The sequence below is a fragment of the Sceloporus occidentalis genome, unplaced genomic scaffold (genome assembly GCF_023333645.1).
Source record: "Sceloporus occidentalis isolate IW3139 unplaced genomic scaffold, rSceOcc1.0.p SCAF_5, whole genome shotgun sequence".
In the NCBI taxonomy this organism is placed as follows: domain Eukaryota; kingdom Metazoa; phylum Chordata; class Lepidosauria; order Squamata; family Phrynosomatidae; genus Sceloporus; species Sceloporus occidentalis.
Window position 1 is genome coordinate 56847544 of NW_028316985.1, and position 22212 is coordinate 56869755.

The window sequence follows — 22212 nt, forward strand, 5'->3', positions numbered from 1 at the left end:
CTAAATTAAGAGCTTAGAGGAGAAAGAGAATACTCATTATCTTAAAATGAGAGGATAATGTAAGTTAAAGTTATTTATGACGGATCCAATTCTTATCAAGCTCAGTCAAGGGAGTTTCTCACTGACCTTTCAAAGTTTAAACCAACTGCATTTACTCTATGGGCTACACTAGTACCCATTTTTAGATAAAAGGGCAACAGGGAAAGGAGTCTCACAAGACTTTTAAGACCGATTTATTTTATCAAGAGCTTTCATGGATTTCAATTTAGTTCTTAAGTGGTGAATTTGAAGTGGACTGAAATACATGAAAGCTCATGCTAAAATAAATAAAGATTCCTCTCCAATCTTTTTTTTTATGCTGTGACATAGCTGTCTTTTTGAAAATCATTTTTTAGAATTGAACCTTAAGTTTTTGTTTTCATGTAAAAAAACAAACATATTGGCAGCTTTGACCCACTCTGCTGTTCAAGTACAATTTTGGTTAGGTTCCCATACTATTTTCTATGTAGAACACTATGGGGCTCGACAGACTGCGCCAAAAAGGTGGGTTGGAGGTGCCCATTTTTGCTGCTGAGGGTTGCTGCAGCAGCCAAATCGCATGGCCTCCCTCCATACCAAAAAGAACCCGCTAATAGCAGGTTCTTTTGGGTTCCTGCAGCAGGCGAAAGAAAGATTCACTTCTTTGCCTTTAACAGACAAACAAATCTAATTTATCCACAAACCCATAGTGAGTCCATACAGGAGCTAATATAAAAGAAATACATATATTTGAGCCTTCTAGATCCTATGTATGTTTGCTCTGAATGAAGTATGACCACATTCAAAGACTTTACTGCAAAGCATGCATAGGACACTTGTCTAAGTTCTCTTTAAATTAATGACAGAATGTGGAAGATTCTGGCATAATGCTAACAATGCATTCCTCATTAGCTATACTATATGCAAATTGGAATCACATAAAGCACTACCAGGAGAACACTGTACCAATAATGAAAATGCACATATTTCATACGCAGTTTCTAATTAAAATTAATACAACTACAGACCATTTGCTGTGTTATTTGTTCACAGCACTTGAAAGCAACGTTCCCAGAAGCCAACTTTCCATTATACACATACAAAGAACAAGATACTGATATTAACACCGGTAAGGTCTATGTAACATGACCTTAAAATTAAGGATGCATTATCTTTTTGTACAGGCCATTTTTAGATAAGATACAGACATTTTATGTTGATTCAAACAAGGCAGGCTTTTATGCCCCAATATTGCTTTGAATTGCATAGATATAAGCCCCATCCATCTGAGAAGCTGCAAACTATCTCTCTTATTCTGGAAAGAGGGAAGAGAGTTCTACATGAACATTAGAACTCTTATTTCATCAGGAACCATAGGATTGGTGTATGTCTATCTTCCTATTTGAGACAGCCTTATGAATGGCAGGTTAACATGCAGAATTCAAGATCCTTCTCTGGATTCTTGTTCTCTTAGAGATATATTTCGTCTATTACGATACTTTGACCTCCTATTTTCATGTCTGTTTTTCCAGGCAACTAATTCTTCAGATTTTAAACATGGTGTTAAGCAGTAAAAACAGTAGTCTACAGAAACAGTTTCTTATCTCCTTCTTCAAGCTAGAATATATGGGACCTGTCATACAGCAATAGCACTGTCCTCACTTCTGCAGGAACTGAATAGGGCTGTTGAAGATAGGATGTCTTGGAGATTATTAATTCATAAGGTTGTCATGGGCTGAGGTCAACTTGTGGGCATTTTACAATCACCACCTCCCTAATGACTTTCTGTTAATGGTTGTAGCCTTGCAATAGAAGCTGTGCACCTTTATTCACATCTGTGGTGGTGGGTTTAGCACACATCCTCTCAGCTCCAATCCCTATCCCAATCGCTAGGATGCTTTCTATAAAATGCAAGGGGGCATCAATCAACACATTGATTCTTTCTCATCCTCTTTTCTATAACTAATATTCTATCCCTTAATTTTTCAGTTCTTCTCAACTATAAACTTAACTGACCTTTGCTTTGCTCTGGTGCCACAACAAACTACAATTGCCAGAACTCCATAGCATAAAACCATGGCAGTTAAAGTGGTGTCAAACCAGAATGTTTCTGCAGTGTGGATGCAGCCTTAGACTCTTTTTGTCCTATCTTTCTAGAGTCTCAGCAATCATGAATACTATATGCCTCTTGAAAGCTCACATGTTCTTGCAAAGCAATTCAAGTCTTGTAAACATGTTTGTTTTAACTTACAAACATTTATGTATTTTCATATTCTTGATGGCTGTTTTGCTTCAAAACAGTCAAGCACTCAACTAATTGTGTCTGCTCTGTAAAGAAATGATACCTAGATATCCATTGATACAACAGTACAAATTTGTCCTTAATTATGAATAAACTGCACATGATGTTTTACAGACAACATATATTTGTAAACTTGTTCATGCAAAAGTAGTGTGAACAACAGGAAATATGTTTTACTTCCACACCTTTAAAAATGACATTTACTTGTGTCTGCATTTTTAAACTGTGCCCAGGTCCTCTGCACAATAAGTATTACAAAGTTTTATTTTGATCTGCCAGCCAAAATCAATTTATGTAGCTGAAATAAAAAGATGAAAGTTATACAAAACAGTATGTTTTATATCACAAAAAATGAAAAGAAAAATCAGGATCACAAATTTTTAAACTTTTAATCCTAAACATTACAGGGCAAATGGATGTTGGAATCTATTTCCATACACCATGCATTTTAATGCCTTTTATTTTCTATTTAATGTGTGTCCAAATCCACTAAAACATGAGTGGCTTACAACTTTTGAGTTATGGAAATTGATATTCTGGAATAAATGCTACAAAAGCAACAATGGGAAAAAGCCAAACTGTCTCCATAAAAGTAAATTGGAACATTGTAAAGATTAGATTTTCTTTTTTGTTTAACTTGTCAATTCAGTGCATCATATGGGTCAAATTAATGGTCCCTGTTTTGAACAAATTAACTAGTGTCCATTGATTCCAAATTAGTAGATGATGAATCTTTTTGGATACTTTCGAAGATGGCAGCAAGCTCAGGATTAGAGCTTATTTGTGACTGAAATTCACTCATCAGAGGACTCTTTTCTGCTTCTGGAATGGTTAATAGTGCTGCCACTGCTCTCATGGCAGAACGCTTCAGTTCATCTTGCTTTTCAAATTCCTGTTTCACAGAATTTGCTTTTACCTGTTTCATTAAAAAAAAAGGTGAAGTTCAGCAACTTTTAGATATAAATTCAACCAGGAAATCAAATTAGTGAGCTTTTCAAACTGATGCATATGCCCTAAACAGTATGCACACATACATACATATTAAAAGTGAAGGCACAACACTAATTCTCAGAGTATCATTCAAAATTACTTTTTTAAAAAATAAAATTTTATGTAGTAGTATCCAGTAACTCAAAGAGAAACACTGCCTAGGAAAAAAAATGCATTTTCCTCTGCAAATCTTTTCCCCATATTATATTCTAACCAGAATATCATTTTAAAGGCACAAAAGGCCAGTAGAAGCAAGGTTTTTAAAAAACTTATTTGCTACCAGCAACAGAAAGTAGACACCTCTGGATATTGCCCCAATCAGTGAATGAAAGTTATGGAAGAACAACTGGGTAACACATTTTTATATAAAACATGAGAAGCATTAAATGAATTTAAAGAAATTCACATATTACCTTAGTTGTACATGTAGCACGCAAAGGTTCAACCAGTCTATCCAGCCTCTGCAATACTGCACTTGGACATAGTGTAGATAACCTTACCAGCATTAAAAATGTTAGCATCTAGTTAGGGAAAAAGAAAATGTGAACAAATAAGCCATGCCAGATAATGCTGCAGCATAACTTTCCCCACAGCAACTCCATGCAATCTAACTATTGGTTTTCTTTCTCAAATCTTTTTCAGCATTCTGTATTCAATGAGCATATTTCAATGGCTTATTGGGGTGACATTTTACAGTATTGGGGTGATGGACATAGCTGTGGCCTAATCCCAGCTACATTAAGTCCTCCCATTTTTTTTACTGATACTCTTTGGCATAGCTCACCTTTTTGAAATGTGCTGCGGATTTTACTTTTAATGCTCGTTAGCGTGAATCAGGACATAACCAACTCAGATAATTAGATGGTTCATTCTACACACCCCACTTTTTTTTTTAGTACAGTGGACCCTTGTTATACGCTGGAGTTTGGTTCCTAGATCCCCCGTGGCTAACAAAATCCATGGATGCTCAAGTCCCATTAAATATAATGACATAGCAAAATGTTGTCCCTTATAAAAAATGGAAAATCAAGGTTTGATATTTGAAATTTATACTTTTTAAAAATATTTTCAAACCGTGGATGCCTGAATCCATGTACAAGAAATCCGTGTATATGAAGGGCTGACTGTATATGCATGTCTCCGAGCTGCTAATATTGCCACTTTCATGCATAACTGATGTGATTTTGGTTGCAAAGACTTGAACTGGCACCACAAGAAATTACAATTACAACACATTTAATTATTTAAATCTAAGCAAATTTAACTTTGGCTCTAAAATAAAGAAGTTATTAAAGTTATTATTAAAATAAAGGAAAAATCAATTCAAGGAGATTCTGCCTTCTTATTGATGGCACTTTTTGGAGCTTCCTTCCTAACAAATCTGTTACTAATGGAAATCATTGCTAGAACTGTTTATTAGTGAGCCCTGGTGGTGCAGCAGTTAAATGCCAGTACTGCAGCCACTCACTCACAAACCATAAGGTTGTGAGTTCAATCCCAGCCAGGGACTCAGGGTCAACTCAGTCTGGTGCCTGAGGTTGCTAAAATGAGTACCCTGCTTGTTGGGGGCAATTAGCTTACAGTTGTAAACTGCTTAGAGACTGCTTAGTGTGGTATGAAGTGGTATATAAATGAAGCTGCTATTGCTATTAGTGAAACCCGACAAAAATCTGTTGGAATCCAATGAATTATAATCATCCTTTACAATCTATTTTGATCCTTTAGCTGTCTACAAGGAAAACAAGAAGAGAGAATAGCAAAACCTGCAATCACTATCAACTGTTTATTGAAAAAATAAAAGCCTTATCTGAGAGCAGTCTCAAATTTGGAAAAAAAACTTTTATCAAAATGTTTGTACCAAGTTATGTGCTCTTCCTTAACTCAGCCAAAAGCCTTGCATTTTTAAAAAAGCTTGGGGTGACACATCTTTTATCAGAAAATAAGTTGATAGTACAAACTGTCTTTACTGTTATATAGAAAACACTTAGCCATTATTCTGGAAACGTCTGCAATGAAAATACATACATGCACATATCAGACCACACACAAGATAAAGAACTAACCTTAATATCATAGTGATCCTTCAAGCCGTCTTCGACATGGTTTAAGAATTCAAAGATGTCTAGTCTATCCAGACAACTATCCAGAAGAGTGTACATGCACTCAAAAGCTGCCTTTCTAATATCAAGACCATCATCAACTGTATGCTTAAAAGGCCCCATTTCCACCTGCAAATCAAATCAGGAACATTCAGTAAATTTAAATGCAGATTAAATGCTAATTAATCCTTTCAATAAATTAGTGGAAGTGACGCAGGTTCTTATGGTTTCCAAAGCAAATACAGGCCTGTCTAAATTAACAGCTGACCATACAAAGATATAGGGGAACACACATACGACTTGTTTTTTGCCTCAGGCTAAAACTGGCCTGTACGTATGCAAAGAACCTCTGATGCTGTGGATAAAGCATTACCCGATAGGATTTAAAAGCTCTGGCTGATGTATGAAATGAGGAAATGACCAGAGAAACTGACACAATTATTTAAACTGTCTTCTTCTGTGAAGCAAAAACATAAGTTCCTTAGTTCTGCAAAGCACTTAAAGCATAAAAGCACCTGAGCAGACAATCTGAATAATTTGGGCTAAATCTGATTAAACATGTGTTTCCCTCTGCCTCCATTATTTCACTGTATTATCCACTGGTGCAATTAAATAACTTATCCCAACCCCAACCCACCCCCAGTAATGAGAAAGTGGAGAGTCCACTGTGGCAAATTTGCAAAACAACTGAATAAGAAAAATTATCTGCTTCTTCAAGTTCAATTCCCTATTAAAAACAGATTCGACTGAAATGCCTGAACCCAACTGTTTGTTCAGTGTTGATGTCCAAGCTTCAGTCCCCCCCCCCCCCCCCCCCGCCGCCAGTCTGCAGATAAGCTGCTTGGAAGAGGCAAATCACATGCTCCTGAGACCCACAGCCATCCAGGCTTATAAGATTTGTCAGAGACTGGCTAACTGGATGACTAAATTTATAAATGTCTCCTTGGTTTACATACCTCTCTTATTAATTCTTTCCTGACTTTTGTTTCATTATAAAGATGTGGAAGCACAGTATCTAGAAGGTCCCTTATAAGTGAAGGTTTATTGTGTGCTGCTGAATTAAATGTTACCAGAGCTACACGTCTCACATTAAGATCTGGATCTTCCAATGTTTTCAGAAAGTCACCTGCAATCATAAAATGGTTATTAGCATATGCTTTCATCCACTAATTGTCATGCAAGATAACTGAAGATATAGGGCAATTTAGTAGTATCCATGTTCCCTCAGTTTTGGCTTCTAATGTTTCTATGACAGATTACAATTTATTCCTAACTATACTCATTTTCAGAATGTTAGCTCCCAATATGTTGGCTAGTTGTTAAATGAATTATAGGCATAAAACACAAACCTGTCCACAGCATGACAAGCAAAGATCCATTTATTTAAAGTATTTTAAAAACAAATAATTTACATTAACCATAACATAGATGGTACACAGGATTACACATGAAAACTTGAAAAAATAAAATCTTCTATATGCATCTAAAAACAAAAATAACAGAAAAATTGTTGGAAGCATCAATGCATATATTACTATATTCCACACAGTAAGTGCCACCACATTAAATGCTCTCCTCCTCTGACCAACTTCCGAACAGTTGTTCAATGTCTAAAACAGACCTCAGGAACTTATAGCACACCAGAAGCACCTCTTCAGATGCCATCAATGAACAAATGGTATATGGGTCAAGTGGTTTCATGTTATATATTAAACTAAAAACAAGTCCATAAACTTGCCCTGCTAGCAAACAGCCAGTCAGTTCAATTCTTTCAGCAGAGGTGTTGTGTGCTGCCAGAAGGTTTCCCTACTCAGAAGTCTACACAAAATATTCCACAGCAGCTGCAGCTTCCAGACCATTATCAATGCCAGTTTCCAGAGGACACTGCAGTAGTCTAACCGCATACATTCCACATGCCTGGATCACTGTAATCAAGTTATCCACCTAAGGAATAGCTACAACTGGCATTTTGAAACCAGTAAGGTACTCAAAGCCACTCGCAACTGAAACAATGAAATAATACACCTAGGCTGTGCATTTAATCCTTCAAAAGCATTACAGCCCAACCAAAAGTCTAGCTATTATTACAGACATAACAAATCCCCACAAATTCTCAATTTTCAATTCAACTGAAAGCAAACATGTCCAAAGTCTTCAGTCTTCCGTGAAGGAAGAGAATATGAAACCTTTCTTCTTGTTTATGGACATGTCAATAAACCATAGCTGGGTGTGCATGTAAATGTGGCCATGCTCTTTACACTTGCTTTGCTCCACCTTCAATACTTTGCTTAAACCTCCCTCTCCTCCTGTCTCTTCATCTTTCTCTCCTAATGACTTTGCTAACTATTTCATCTCTAAGATTACCACTATTCGCTCTGAGATAGTCCCTCCTGATTCTTCTGCTCTTAATCTTCTATCGCCTTCGCCTAACAAATTTTCTGTCTTTCCTCCTGCCTCTTTGGATGAACTCTCTACACTTCTGAACTCTTCCAAACCTGCTACCTGTCCTCTTGATCCTATTCCTACTCGTCTTCTAATCTCTATAGCTCCCTCCTTTCTGCCCTCGCTCCTCCATATCTTCAATCTCTCTCTCTCTACAGGCTCCTTCCCCTCGGACTTCAAACATGCTCTCATTTCCCCAATTCTGAAAAAACCTTCTCTTGACCCCTCCTCCTTGTCTAGCTATCGTCCGATTTCTCTTCTCCCCTTTCTTTCTAAGGTTTTGGAACGGGTTGTCTATTCGCGCTGTCTTGAGTTTCTTGAAGCCAACTCCATTCTCGATCCCTTTCAGTCTGGTTTCCGCCCAAGGCATTCTACAGAGACAGCTCTCACTAAGATCTCGAATGACCTTTTACAGGCCAAGGCTAATGGCCTTTACTCTGTTCTCATTCTTCTCGATTTGTCTGCAGCCTTTGACACTGTTGATCACTGTCTCCTAATTGACATACTCTCTGACCTTGGGTTCTCAGACTCTGTTCTCGACTGGTTTAGATCTTACTTGTCTGGCAGATCTTTTGCAGTAGTTGCAGGGGGTCAGACTTCTTCTCCTGTTCCCTTATCTGTTGGAGTTCCCCAGGGCTCTGTTCTGGGTCCCCTTCTATTTTCTCTCTACACACTGTCCTTAGGAAAACTCATCAGCTCTTTTGGCTTTTCCTACCATCTGTATGCTGATGACACCCAGCTGTATCTTTCTGCCCCTGACCTTTCTCCAAGGCTTGAACAGCAAGTCTCGTCTTGCCTTACAGCTGTCTCGCAGTGGATGCGCCATCGGCGGTTGAAGCTCAACATGTCCAAGACGGAGCTTCTTGTCTTTCCTCCTAACCCCAACCTTCAACACTCCTTTTCTGTCTCTGTGGACAACATCTCCATTCAACCAGTCCAGCAAGCCCGCAGTCTTGGCTTTATCTTTGACTCTTCTCTGTCGTGTATCCCTCAGATCCAGACCACAGCCAAGGCTTGTAGATTCTTTTTGTACAATATTGCCAAAATCCGACCATATCTCTCCGCCTCTACTGCCAAGATCCTGGTCCATGCCCTAGTGGTCTCACGACTTGATTACTGTAATGTCCTCCTGGCTGGTCTTCCTTTTTCTCACCTCCGTCCCTTAATCTCTGTCCAGCATTCAGCTGCACGCATTATCACTTCCACCCACCGCTCTGACCACATCTCTCCTGTGTTGGCATCCCTTCACTGGCTCCCTCTCCCTTTCCGCATTCAGTATAAGCTCCTGCTGTCGACATTCAAAGCCCTCCATGGACTGGCCCCTCCTTACTTATCAGACCTTCTTTCTCCTCACCTTCCCACCAGGGCCCTCCGTTCTGGTAGTCAAGGGTTCCTGTCTCAGCCCAGGATTTCCTCTGCCCCATCTCGGATTCGCCCCTTTTCACTTGCTGCCCCTCACTCCTGGAACCTTCTTCCTCCACAAGCAAGAGCCATCACTTCTTTAACCAGCTTCAAAACGGAGCTGAAAACCATCCTGTTCAGAGAAGCCTTCCCAGGCATCGCATAATCGTCGCTTACTATCTGATGTTCTGTTGTTGGCTGTTTATCGATCCATTTCCTGTATTGCTATGTACTGTATATGTATTATCCTACTTGTGAGTATGTATTTTCCCTGGATAATGATTAACCTTCCATTTTGGAGCCAAGCCCTCCCTCCAGTCCATCTGCCTTGGTCCAGGCCTCGGAGGTAGAGAGGAACTGCTGGACCTCTTACCCTTTCCCGTCACCACTCCCTTCTCCTTCTGTGTCATGTCTTTTTAGATTGTAAGCCTGAGGGCAGGGAACCGTCTAACTAAAAAGATTGCATGTACAGCGCTGTGTAAATTTACAGCGCTTCATAAATAAAGGTTAATAATAATAATAATAATGATCTTTGTAAGGAGAGGATATTTTATTGTATTATGAGGTGGACCAACATGGATGAACACAGAAATGAGTGACCAGGAAAGAGTTACATGAACATCCACAACTAAGACTACAGGAAAGTTAAAATTCCACGTATCTTAGTCACCAACAAAGTTTTCCACTAAAGTTTATATAGAGGAAACCTACAAATGTTTTGGCAAGATGGGTGAGCAGTTGTTGGCAAAGTGATGCCTTCATTGGTCCTCTGTGAACCCACTATGGAGTATACCAAACTCCTGCACCAAAATTCAGTGGTGCCATGAGGAAAAGCTGCAACTTTGCTTTAAAACAAAGCATGCAGTTTAACAATAAAATGAACCTTCTCTCCCTCTGCTGAATTACATGGTGACATCTAATAGGAGCAAAATCAGGCAGCGGCAGTGTGTTGCCTACCCTCACTCCAAGAATATTAAATATAACAAAAGTACAGTATAGAATTTTAAGGTAACAATACAATGCTTGAAACTGTTACCATTTCACTCACCTATACAGTTCTTTAATAGAGGATCAATGGGCTGTGGATGATCAGATATGGTGAACTTCACAGCAGTAACCACTGAACTTCGAGCATATGATGATCCTAACAGGAAAGAATTAAAACAAGTACATTAACAATGATTTTCATTTTTTTAATACTACAGTATAAGATTGTGAAAGTTACATGTAATTATTAACAGTAACAATTTTGAAAGAATTAATATTTTCTTCAACCTATTTCTTCCTGTAGCATCTTCCCTCCACACCTATAGAGACAGAGCTAGCTACATAGGCTCATTCACAAAAGGCATATACAGCCAGCAATCTGCAGAACTGTGAGCAGATTTAATTATCTCAGCCATGGTGTTCTGCTGAGGCTGCTGTCTGAATTGATTTCAAAAGATCATTGTTGCTGTCCTGTGTGTCAAGCCAACACTGTTAAAAAGACTATCATCTTGTGATATAATTTGTAGTGTTAAGACCTTGTAATCATGAAATTCTTTAAAAACTTTCCTCTTACATTATGTGACAATTTGTTTATTCCTTTTAAAACATATCTAAACTTACTTTTAAAAGCATTTTCATTGAGTTATATAATCTCTACCTAAACTGCAAAAGGCAGGACTCTTTTAATAAAGCTAACATTTTAAGAAGAGATGTAGGAAGTTCCCAGGATCTGGAATTTCTATCCTTTCATGGGCAGGTGAAGACATTTTTGCTTTGGAGGAGACAGCCCTTTTTCTGAGGGCTGGCTGCTCAGGGGGAAGGGCCTTTCGTGTGCTACATAATTTATATTAATAAGTATATTTTTGACTCCTTTTAATTTTATGAACAGTTCAATAATACAATGGGCCCACCACACTGACAGGCTAGTGGACGGGACTGCCTACAGATCACTACACTCTTATTATCTAAGGATGGTGTGCATACACAGGGGCGTGCATGTTGTCATCCATTTCATAATATGGGGCTTCAGTGTCCATGTTTTTTCCTCATCCATGGGGGGGTGGGGGTGGGGGTGGTGAGGGACAGAGGTGAACCTCTGTGGATGAAGGGTCTATTGTATTTTTAATTTTTGTATGCTGTATTTTTTTTTTAAAAAATGTATCTGTTTTAACTTTATAAACTGTCTTGAATAAGGGACTGGGAAAGAGGTGGAAGGATAATGATGATAATAATTATGCTTATATTTTAATGTGGTTACACATTCTGTTTAATAAGTATACTGTGCTGAAAATATTCTAATCTTTTTCATAACCACAGAACTGATGTCCACAATCCACTTACTCCAGCCAGTAGCTACTAGAACTGAATAGAACCATTCTGAAAGAAAAGAACTATTGGGTGGGAGTCAAGATAGCATATGAAATAAATGTGTACAAACCTGATGCCAAATATCCTTTGAGACGTGGGAGTAGAGTTTCTGGGTCTATTAATGTCAGCTTCCCCAAGCATTCAGCAACGACATTCCTGGTACCCTCTTCTGCACATTCACAATGTTTCAGGAGCAAAGACCAGATGCTCTCCACATATGGTTTGAGACCTTGAACTGATGCAGAGCTAATTATCTCCTTCAAGGAATGGAGCAAAAGGTATTGCCTTTTAGGTTGGCTGGTTATTTCTTGTAAGACAAATGGAAGATATTCAGGAAGATTGCCGACACTGATGCTGCCCAATGCATAAGAAGCTGCAGACTTCACTTCTTCACTAGGAGAGGAGAATGCCTCTAGTATCACAGATTTTAGCTCTATTTGCCCACTTAAGTCAATATGATGTCCAACTTCCCCAAGAGAAAGCAAAGCTAAGAGACGAATGGAATCTGTAGATCTTGAGTTCTTGACATCCTGAATAAATTGACCTACTACTGCTGGTCCCTCTTTGGGGCATGCTCGTGTAAGGGCAGCTACACATTTGGCAATGGAATAATAAGACTGCTTATGAGTAAGTGCTGTACTCTGAGAATACACAGGCCCTGTTAGCATGCGCAATAAATCCATATATCCCAAATTACTTGTTCCAGTTACAACCAGAGCTTGGAAAAATTCTAGCATGGCACTAAGTGCTCCACCCTGCAAAAGTGGTGACCTCACTAGCCCAATAAGTTCATTCAGTATGGACCCACTGATTTTTGAGAGAGACGAAGGATAAACTTTAGCTAGTGTGGTCAAAAAACTAATAGCCATTTGTGAGACATGCATATCACTCTCACTAATAAGAGGTGGAAGCTCATCTAGGACAGCATCAATCATAGCAGCTGTCAAACTGTCACTGTAGTTTTTGATTAAAATGTCTAAAGCAGCAAGTGTTCCAAGTTTCAAAGCTCGCTGGTTCTTTCTGAGAAATGAAGCAAGAATAGGAACACCCTCTCCTAGAATTGGCCTTAGATCTATCTTCAGAGGTGAACCGGCTATAAGAGTCAAAGCCTTCACAGTGGTTAACCGAGTGATCTCATTTTTCAGTCTCTCTAGGAAGATCTGAAGTGTACTAGGTAAGTCAGATCCAAGATTGTCACCAAGACTGCAAATGATTTGACCCATACAGGAGATTGCCCTCTCTTTTACTTCCTGATCAATATCAGCAGCTTTCAGTCTCTTGATTGTACAAGTAAACAAATCTTTGATATAAGGAGTGGCATCAAAAGAGGAAGGCTGATCCAAAGGGCGAATGACTTTCACAAGCTGCTGGGTAACCAAAAGTGCCTCTGATGTTATTTTATAAAATGGGTCTCCAACACATGCGACAACAGGAGGCACCAATGCATGAACATGAGGATGAAAAACTTGGGGAGCGTGATTACAGAGGATCACATACAAACACGATAAAGCATCTATCTTCAGATTAGAAGAACTTGATTTGTCATTCAGTGAAAAAATTATGCCTGAAAAACAAATGCAGAGTTAATACATATTTTTGGAAGTTAAATATGTTTGGGTCTTACAATTAGCAATATTTGATTTAGATTCAACACAGATCAATTATTTTTCCAAACTTACACAAAATTAGCAGAAAAGTAAGATAGGGCAATGGCTGTCCCATTTCATAAACATTTATAATGTAAATCTAAAATATGCTTTTCATACCTGGAACAAGTACAGGAACATGTTGTGTGAGAGCACCAGGCAAAACATTGACCAATTCCGTTAGCATGTTAAAACAACACTGGCGAGTCTTCACACTTTTTTCCTTCATTTGTTTGTGCAAGGCTTTAACAATGTTGGGAACCTGTAATAAATTATATACTTGTGAAATAGTTTGACAATGCTTTGTATACAGAAACCTACAAATTATGGATAGGTATTTAACGTATATTCTCGTGTATAAATTGACCTCATGTATAAGACGAGGGAAGGTTTTAGGGCCAAAATCATGGATTTTGATATGACCCATGGTTAAGTCAAGGGTAGAACTCAGGGGCAGTAATGAAGGAAATAAAGGAGAAAACAAAAGGTGAACACCACTTCCTCTCTGGATCTCTCCCGATCACCAAACACCACTTCTCTGGTGCTAGAGGATACGCATTTAGCACCCCAGATGTTGAGAAGGGAAGGGAAGTGGGGGAAAGTGGGGATAGAGATCCAGGAGGTGGAAGAGGAAGAGAGAAGCTTTAAAAATCTCATGGAGAAGGGACTCGCCTCTTTTATAGACACACACAAGATACCCTGCCTCGGCAGCTCTTTCAGACATCAATGCTAAGGCCGGGACAGTGGGGCAGTGCTTCTTTCAGCAGCATTACAGTACTGACCCATATATACATCGACCCAGGATTTTACGGTCAGTTTTTAGCATATATTTCTCGACTTATAGTCCAGTACATACAGTAAATATATGATGACCACAGGCACAAGACCTCAACTGGATCACATCAAAGGCCTATTTTGTTAGCATTCTATTCCCATGGTCACAAGTAATCTTTCTGCATTTGGCTATAAAAAGAGCCCAAAAACTGACAATAAAAATTTAGGAAAATATTTTTAGGCCTGAACAAGACCAAAAGCTTTTGATTCACAGGATATTAAATTCCACAAGCTTTCATAATAGAAAGCATATGCATCAGTTGACTTATTTCAGGCACCAAGTAAAGAAAGGAACAATAAAATGTGTGTACTTCTTTGTGATTAAAAATCATTTTTTATATTCAATCAAACAAATATGATCTTTTGTGCTACAAAAATACTGACAATTTATCCACTAACCTGACTCTGAAGCATTGTTAAAGGTGTCTCTCCTTGTTCCATTGCATCAGGATCACAAAGCCAACTCTGCACAGGTCGAGTTTGTTTTAAGAGAGAGAGGTAGGCATGGAAAACATCTGCTTTTACATTCTCTTCTCGCTCCTTGAATCTAGCAATTAAAGCAGGAGACACTGTCTTGTAGAACTCTGGTAGCATTTCATGCCGTGTACTGACTACAGCATCCAAGCATTTTGCAGCTGCACGTCTAACCTTCCAGCTCATGTCATCATCATCACTATATTCATCATCACTCCCTTGAAAGGAATAGAAGGACATTATGTTATATATAATTACAACTAAAGTTCACAACTTGCAGATTGCCTACATGTTATTACAGTCGACCCTCTTTGCATATATTCAAGCCCCATTGGCTTGAATATAAGTGCGTGGCTGTGGGAATGCGTGCACACATGCCTCAGGCACACCACATTATTTCCCCCTCCATTCATCCCTCACACAAAAGCAAGGGACATGAATTCCAAGGCCACAGGAATGGAGGAAGGACTGTATTTGAATCATTTAAATAGATGTTGTTATATGCTGCCCTAAAATCCTTAAATACAGGATGTCCAATATTTCAGTATTTCAATAAAAAATGGATGATCATTATTGTGCAGCAATCCAGACACTGTTATGACTGCAACTACTAGCAGCCCTCAATCAGGATAGCCAATGGTGAGGGATAACAGAGTTGTAGTAAAAACAACGTCTGGTAATAAATAAAAACACATTTCCTTCTGGTAATAAAAATAACCTATAGAATACAATCAGCAATTCTACATTAAATACACATTCAAAGATTAAGTATAGCTTTCAAGCAAAGATGAATGAAATAAATAGATTTAATAAGACAGCACTACTGCAATGTAGATTGTACATGTATACATGCACACACCAATAATTACAAATGCTACTTGTACTTTACAAATTTTGGGTTCTCCATGTTGGTCTTAAGTTGATGAGACCCAAATTACGAGGCTGGACTAGAGTACCTTTTCCTAAAAAAAAAAGGTCAGCCATTATATTCCAGAAATGTATGAATTCAGAATATAACTTCAACCAAACCTACAATGTTTAGTAGCTTGAATATGCCATTCACAGCTGAACATACCTTGATCATCATCGTCTGCACCATCAGCGTCCATAGCATTTTCATCTTCATCCTCATCATCATAATTATAATTGGGATCATAAGTAAGGTACTTAAGACAAATGTTTATAATGGTAGTGACATGAGGATAAACTTCTTTAGGACATCTGCAGAAGAAGACTAACACTAATTAGGTGACTACCAAAAATACTCATTAAAGAGTATGGCTACTTGATTCAATTGCATCCATGAGCAAAACTGTATGAACAAGCAGTTAAGCCAACTGAAGCTGCCCATAATTATAACTGACATACTTCTCCTTACAATAATGGCAAAGCCCTTTTGTAAAGATTGCTCATCAGGAACAGGATAGATGAAAACTAACAGTTATGAGAGGCTTTCCAACACAGCCTTCTGACCACATCCTACTACAGAGGGAGGCAACGTATGTGGGGTCTGCACATTGTCCCACAGGGACATTATATGGCCCCCAAAGGTCAAAATATTTTCTGCACTTTAATGCAAGAGGCTAACGTTGCTTCTTGGCTTTCTTGGTGTCCACCTGTGTGCTACTAAGAGTCATATGTGAGTCCCCAAACCCATAAACAAACAAACATTTGGGTATCTTACAGGATGGTAAAATAGGTGGGGTAAATGGAGATGCTGAGAGCAGGATCCAACCTGTATGCCAAAAGTTCGTCACCTCTCTTTTAAGGGAATTTCTTATTCCTAATTAAGCAGTATCCATACTTGCACTCACGGAGTGGTTTGCACTTGTAACCCAAAAGGGGAGGAAATAAGGAAAGATGTTCAGATAGCCATGCCCACTCTACTGTGAAAGCAATAAAGGCCACAAAAGAGCAGAAGTGGCAGAACATGGATCTGAAAATGTGGTTCTGATAACCCTCACATAACATTCTAAATTATGTAGGAGATTATATTTAGCAGGCACAGAGTTCTCGTACAGGTCTGTCCTTCAGCTAGCACTATAGCTCAGCTCAGCTATATCCATGAATCCAGTCAAGTTGTAAATTTGAAAATTTTGCCTTCCTACAGAGGGACTTTAGGAAGACAAAATTTTCAAATTACTATTATTTTTAGAAAGCAGATGTTCTGTTATAAATGACTCAAATTTAGCTACATTAAAATCACAATGATCAAGGCAAGCAATGAACTGTAATTTAGTTTGATGACAATTAAGCTCTCAAAGGCTGAAGCAATTTTGACAGGAAAGAGTTATGGATTTTTTTTTCTGTTTTAGTCTAACGACAGCAACTCTTGGATCTTGTCTTTCATATTTTAAAGTTAACCACAAAAAACCAAGCACACCTATGACAACTCTTACCTCCTAACAAATGATTCAAATGCTTGAATGCAATATTCTCGAAGTTCATCATCATCAACATTACAAAATTTTACTACCAAAGGGATAATTTTCTCAAGGTATTCACCTGATGGTAGAAACAGAAAGAGTCATTTATATGAAACATTGTGCAACCCTTCATATGAAAAAGACTTCAAGAACATGTAATTTTATTTACCTATTCTATGACCTGCTTGCCTACTGATGGCAGCAATACACTGTATATAGGTCCTAGTTGTTGACATGGAATCATTTTTGGAAAGTTCTGTCAACAGATGCTCAATAAGATCAACAAACACTATGTTGCCACAACTCATAACAAGATGACCTAGAGCAATTATTGTTCTTTTTCTCACAGCAAGCCTTGGACTCGTCAGCTGAGGAAGCAGACAGGTCAGAATAGAAGGATGGAAGTTAACAAGCAGTCCTCCTTGCCTTAAATAGAAAAAAATTAATTCAGAAAAAACAGTCAATATAGCAGTTTATGTTGTCCAGGTATTTTCATCTGAGATTTTTCTCTGAACTTAGACTTTCAAATACTTTTCCAAGTAACACTTAAACTGCCAATGCTCTATCCAAAACCTTTCTGTTCCTTTCAATTACTGAAATTGGGAGCAACTAATACATACTGACAACTCTGTACTAATGGAACTACATTAGCTCTTCAACAAAACATTCCCAGACATATGAATTTCATATAAATGTTACTTATAACAGTTACAAATACTAAATGCTTAAAACAAATAGCTTCTGATTTACTGTGCTATTACTATCATTATTTTAAGACAGTTGTCATTTTTAATGTTACTTTTACTTTTTGTAATTACACAACTGTAATAATGCTATGTTGTTTACATTTTCTTATTTAAATTGTTCTGTACTACCTTGAAAGGACTGTCTAGAAAGCTTGCCTAAAAATGCTTATAAAAAATAAAATGTACCAAGCATATGCACATGTACCTGCTCAGCATATCAGCCATGATGTCCAAGGCTTCTAACTGAACAGACACATCTTCTTGCTTGGCAATTGCACTAGTGAGACGACCAGTAATTTTTTTGCAAACATTAGCTGCTAATGCAGAACCTAGAAATATGAGAGAACATAACTTTTTGTCAGCTTATGTAAACACTCTCACCAAAGCCTGTAAAAAATACAAAAGTACAAATACAAAAGTATTTACTTGACTATTTTTCAAAGTAAATATGGCTTTCTGTAATAACTTATTAATTCAATTATAGAAAAGGCTGAAAGATCATTCTGGAAAAGATCATTCTTGTTATTTTCTAACAATCTGTAAGCTCTAAAGACATACACAAACCTTTAAACTGATAGCACACCCATCAACGTGACACCTTCACTATAACCCAATAAGAACAATTATTGTTCCAATTTCCAACCAGAAATGACAGCTTCAAAAATGATTAAGAAGTGTATTATAAATGCAAGCTGATAAAGCAAGACCATCTTACATAAAAGGTTTTCTATTCTTATTGTACAACTTAGACCTACAACAAAAGGTTGCAATGCAGAATGTTCCTGACAGGTTATTCTACTCCATTTCCCTTCTCTCCTGTTTTTCCATGTTTTCCTCTTCAAGAGGTCACCATTCTATATTAGCTGAGCACAGTCAATGGCTATTTGCTACTTGCTGTTTTGTTTTTTAATTCAAAGTCTGCACAACTTGTCTCAACAAGCAAATGGCTCCCCCCCCCCCCCTCAGCACATGGATAAGAGTATTGTGTAGTGCTACGTAAGCAAACACTTCGGTATGAAATCAGCAGAAAAAGTACACTAATGTATTAAACTAACTATATCATGCCGTGTCCCAAAATGGAAAGTCATCAAGAATAAAAATAAAATCAGGGCAGAAATGCTGCTAAATTACAGATTTCTTGTTTTGGAGTCAAACTGTTCAATTAACTTATTTCCATTAATTTCAGAGCTTTTTTTTTAGTACTCTTCCAAATAGGAAAGTTATGGACATAAAGCACAACTGTAACTGGCAATTCCTATTCTCCTTGAACTGACAATTACTATTTCAATAAAATAGTGCATTCAATTACATGCAGAGCACTATCAAACCACTTGCAAAGCAAGAGGCAAATGGGAACCAAACTGTACATGCCTTAAAGATTAAAATATTTTTAAAGAAAAAGTATTAATCAGATCAGCAGCTAGCATTAAGAGAACAGGTAAGCAAGAAGACATGAGCACAATGTAGCCAAGGAGATAAGAACTCGAAGAACAAAGCCTTCACTTATCATACATTTATATTAATTTTTCCAGTTCAGGATGAGATAAATACAAAGTTGCTGCCCTAGGCTACTAAAGGCCCACTGAATTACTATAGGCTGAGTTCTTTGATAAATAGGATGTTACAGTGCAAGGACAGTTACACCCCAAATGCAGGCAGAAAAATGACTTTTGGGGGGCAAACACAACCTACACGCTTCCAGCATAAATTCTGGACCATGCTATACAACAGACTACTATCACACAATACCATACACTGAATCTTAAGCAAGGAGCAACATGTGCATCAGCTTTAGTTCTTGAATTCTTCTTGCTTCCTCTCTCCTCAAACAAATACCCCAGCTAGAAATCAGATAAGAGAATAAAAGCACTTAACAGCAGGGATTATCATTTCCCCCACCCCATTATATCTGAATTATCAGGTATCATTTTTTAGATCTTCAAGTAAAATAAATCTCTGTTAATTAGAACTGTATCTGAACCCATGATCATTAACCAAATCAAATTGAAAAGCAATAACTGAACACAAAGAAGAAAAAGAAAAAGAGTTACCACTGGAAGCAGGAGGAAGTTCTCCAATGACTGTTTTAAGGCCAATGCTTGAAATATCACGTAGCTGCTCTTTATCAGAAAGCATATTAGTACAAAGGGTATCTACAATTGTCTCCACTTGGTATTCTTTCACTTTACTCACCAATGGCCCGAGGCTGTAATGAAACCCAAATAATATTCACTGGGGCTTAAGAACAGATAAAATTACATCTCAGCAATCACTTATTTGTATTGACAAGTAAAATGTGGGCTACAGATCAGCACAGAGATAAGCTTCCTTGCATCAACTTAAATAAAAAGCTTTCATACCTAATTGGGTTTGATTGCAGTAGTATACATTTTCAGTTAAACATACTATGAATTTTGGAGAACTAATCATTTCAAAGACAGTCATAAAAAAAATCAGCACTCAAAAACCTATTCACAATCAAGAACCAAATAAACATAACTAGAACTTTCAGAGACTTGTGTAGTTGTCAGAGTAATGGTGCACTGGGAAATATTCCCTTGATATGTCTCCATTTATCACAGTTGGAAGAAATAGGAAATCAAATGTAACTAATATACAGGTAACTTCTCAGACTACCGTAGTTCTAAAACGATACAGAATTCTTACTGAGAGCATATGTTTTATTGTCCACATCATACAGATTCTCCTTGGAAGCTACATTTCAGTACAGCTGTTGTACTAAGAATATTCTGTGGACTGATTTAAAAGTCAATTACTTAATAATACTCCACAGCTAACATAATAAATGCCTCAAATAGATATTCTTGCCCCAATCATAAAACAAATGTTTGATCTATAAAGCAGTAAAACAAGACTCTATCCAAAAAGCAAAGTAAAATTCTGTAGTTCCTTGGTTCCTCTATCATAAATGCTTTTCATCAGACTTTAAGGATGAGCAATTCAGCAGGAAATACAGACTGAATATCTCTTATCAAAAGGTTGAGTATCTGGTGCCTTTTCCGAAGATCTTATCTGATGTTGGAAGGATCAGCCCTGGTTAGTACTTAAATGGGAGGTCATCAACAAATACCAGATGCTATACAATATATTACAGAAGAAGCAACTGGCAAAACCACCTCTGAGTATTTCTTGCTTAAGAAAACCCTATGAAATTAATGTCACAATAAATGGATAGATAACTTGAAGGCACATACACACACATCCCTTATCCATACTGCTTGGGGCAAGAAGCGTTTCTGATTTGAGATTTTGGATTATCTAGTGGAGTTATAATGCAACCAGGCCAAGAAGTGGTCTGAGGGCAGCAGTGGAAGATGCCAGGCTTTCTTTGGACTCCCCTGCCAGCCCCCCAATTTCACTTTGAAAATCAATGAGCAGGAGTACTGCAGCCACCATCTCAAGGGCAAAAGCAGGTGGCTGGTAGGCTTCCTGTAGCCCAAAGAACAAACTCCTGGTAGTTGGGGCTTATTACCATCTCCACGGCCGCCCTATGCCATTTTATATATATCTTTCTGTTGTGAGCCAGCATTTTGACTGTGAGCTGTCATATGAGATCTGGAAATCAAGACATTCCAGATTTTGGAGTATTTCAGATTTTTAGATAAGAGATACTCAAGCTGTATATTTCTTCTCATGTAATTTGAAAGACAATTAAGTTAACTGCAGAAGATAGACTTCTACCCAGTGTTACAACTTACAGTGGATCATCATACTGTATATGGCAGAGAAACGCTTTGTACTCAAGTAAAGAGGTTTATTAAAATACAGTAAGTATAATATATAGGACAGTATAGTATATAGCTAAGATTATTTTTGCACAATCTGCTACCATGCCATAGGGCACATTCCACCAAAGATGGAGGCTATAGTTCAGAGAATAGAGTACATTCATCAATAGCTGGCTTTTCTAGTTAAAAGATTATGTATAACAAAATTGGGAAAGACCTCTGTAAAGTTCTGAGAACATCACTGACAGCCAGAGGAGACAACAACGGGCAAGGGCCAAGAATGTGTGGCCTCTGCAGATACTGCTGTGACTGTAACTCTTAGCAGCACTGACCAGAACAATCAATGGTGAAAGATGAGGAGAGGTGAAATCTAAGAACATATGGAGGTCCAAACCTTCTCCATTCCACAGCTACATAAACTAACTTGACTTAGAATCTTACATACCAACAAGTTCAAATATTTCAGATACATACACAAAGTTTCTCTATAAAGGTATTAACTTAGAACACACACAATATTTTTCTGTAACTCAATAGTGGGCAGGGGCCAGGCTCCAATTTCCCTACAACCTCAACTTTATCTGGTAGCATGGGAAAATAACCACTTTCACTTATATACCAGTCAAGCTGCAAACAGAATTGAAGAAATATCACTTCTGATTGCTATTTTTTCCATTACAGACAAAAATGTATGTATTTTGGTGCAGGTTTTTTGGGGAAAAGCAGATCA

The 22212-nt window shown here is 37.8% G+C and overlaps 1 protein-coding gene across 1 annotated transcript in view; it reads right to left on the reverse strand.

Annotated features, from left to right (window-relative positions):
• Positions 1-2421: 2421 nt before the first annotated feature.
• Positions 2422-22212, reverse strand: part of CAND1 (cullin associated and neddylation dissociated 1) — a 36496-nt gene continuing 16705 nt past the window's right edge. The window contains exons 3-15 of the mRNA XM_089524165.1: positions 19785-19939; positions 17939-18062; positions 17157-17413; positions 16961-17066; positions 15637-15782; positions 14487-14779; positions 13374-13515; positions 11678-13171; positions 10301-10396; positions 6366-6535; positions 5374-5538; positions 3724-3831; positions 2422-3236 (exon numbers count right to left, since the gene is read on the reverse strand). Of these exons, the coding sequence (XP_089380291.1) occupies positions 3012-3236; positions 3724-3831; positions 5374-5538; positions 6366-6535; positions 10301-10396; positions 11678-13171; positions 13374-13515; positions 14487-14779; positions 15637-15782; positions 16961-17066; positions 17157-17413; positions 17939-18062; positions 19785-19939 (3481 nt within the window). The 3' untranslated portion in view covers positions 2422-3011. The remainder of the gene's footprint in view (positions 3237-3723; positions 3832-5373; positions 5539-6365; positions 6536-10300; positions 10397-11677; positions 13172-13373; positions 13516-14486; positions 14780-15636; positions 15783-16960; positions 17067-17156; positions 17414-17938; positions 18063-19784; positions 19940-22212) is intronic.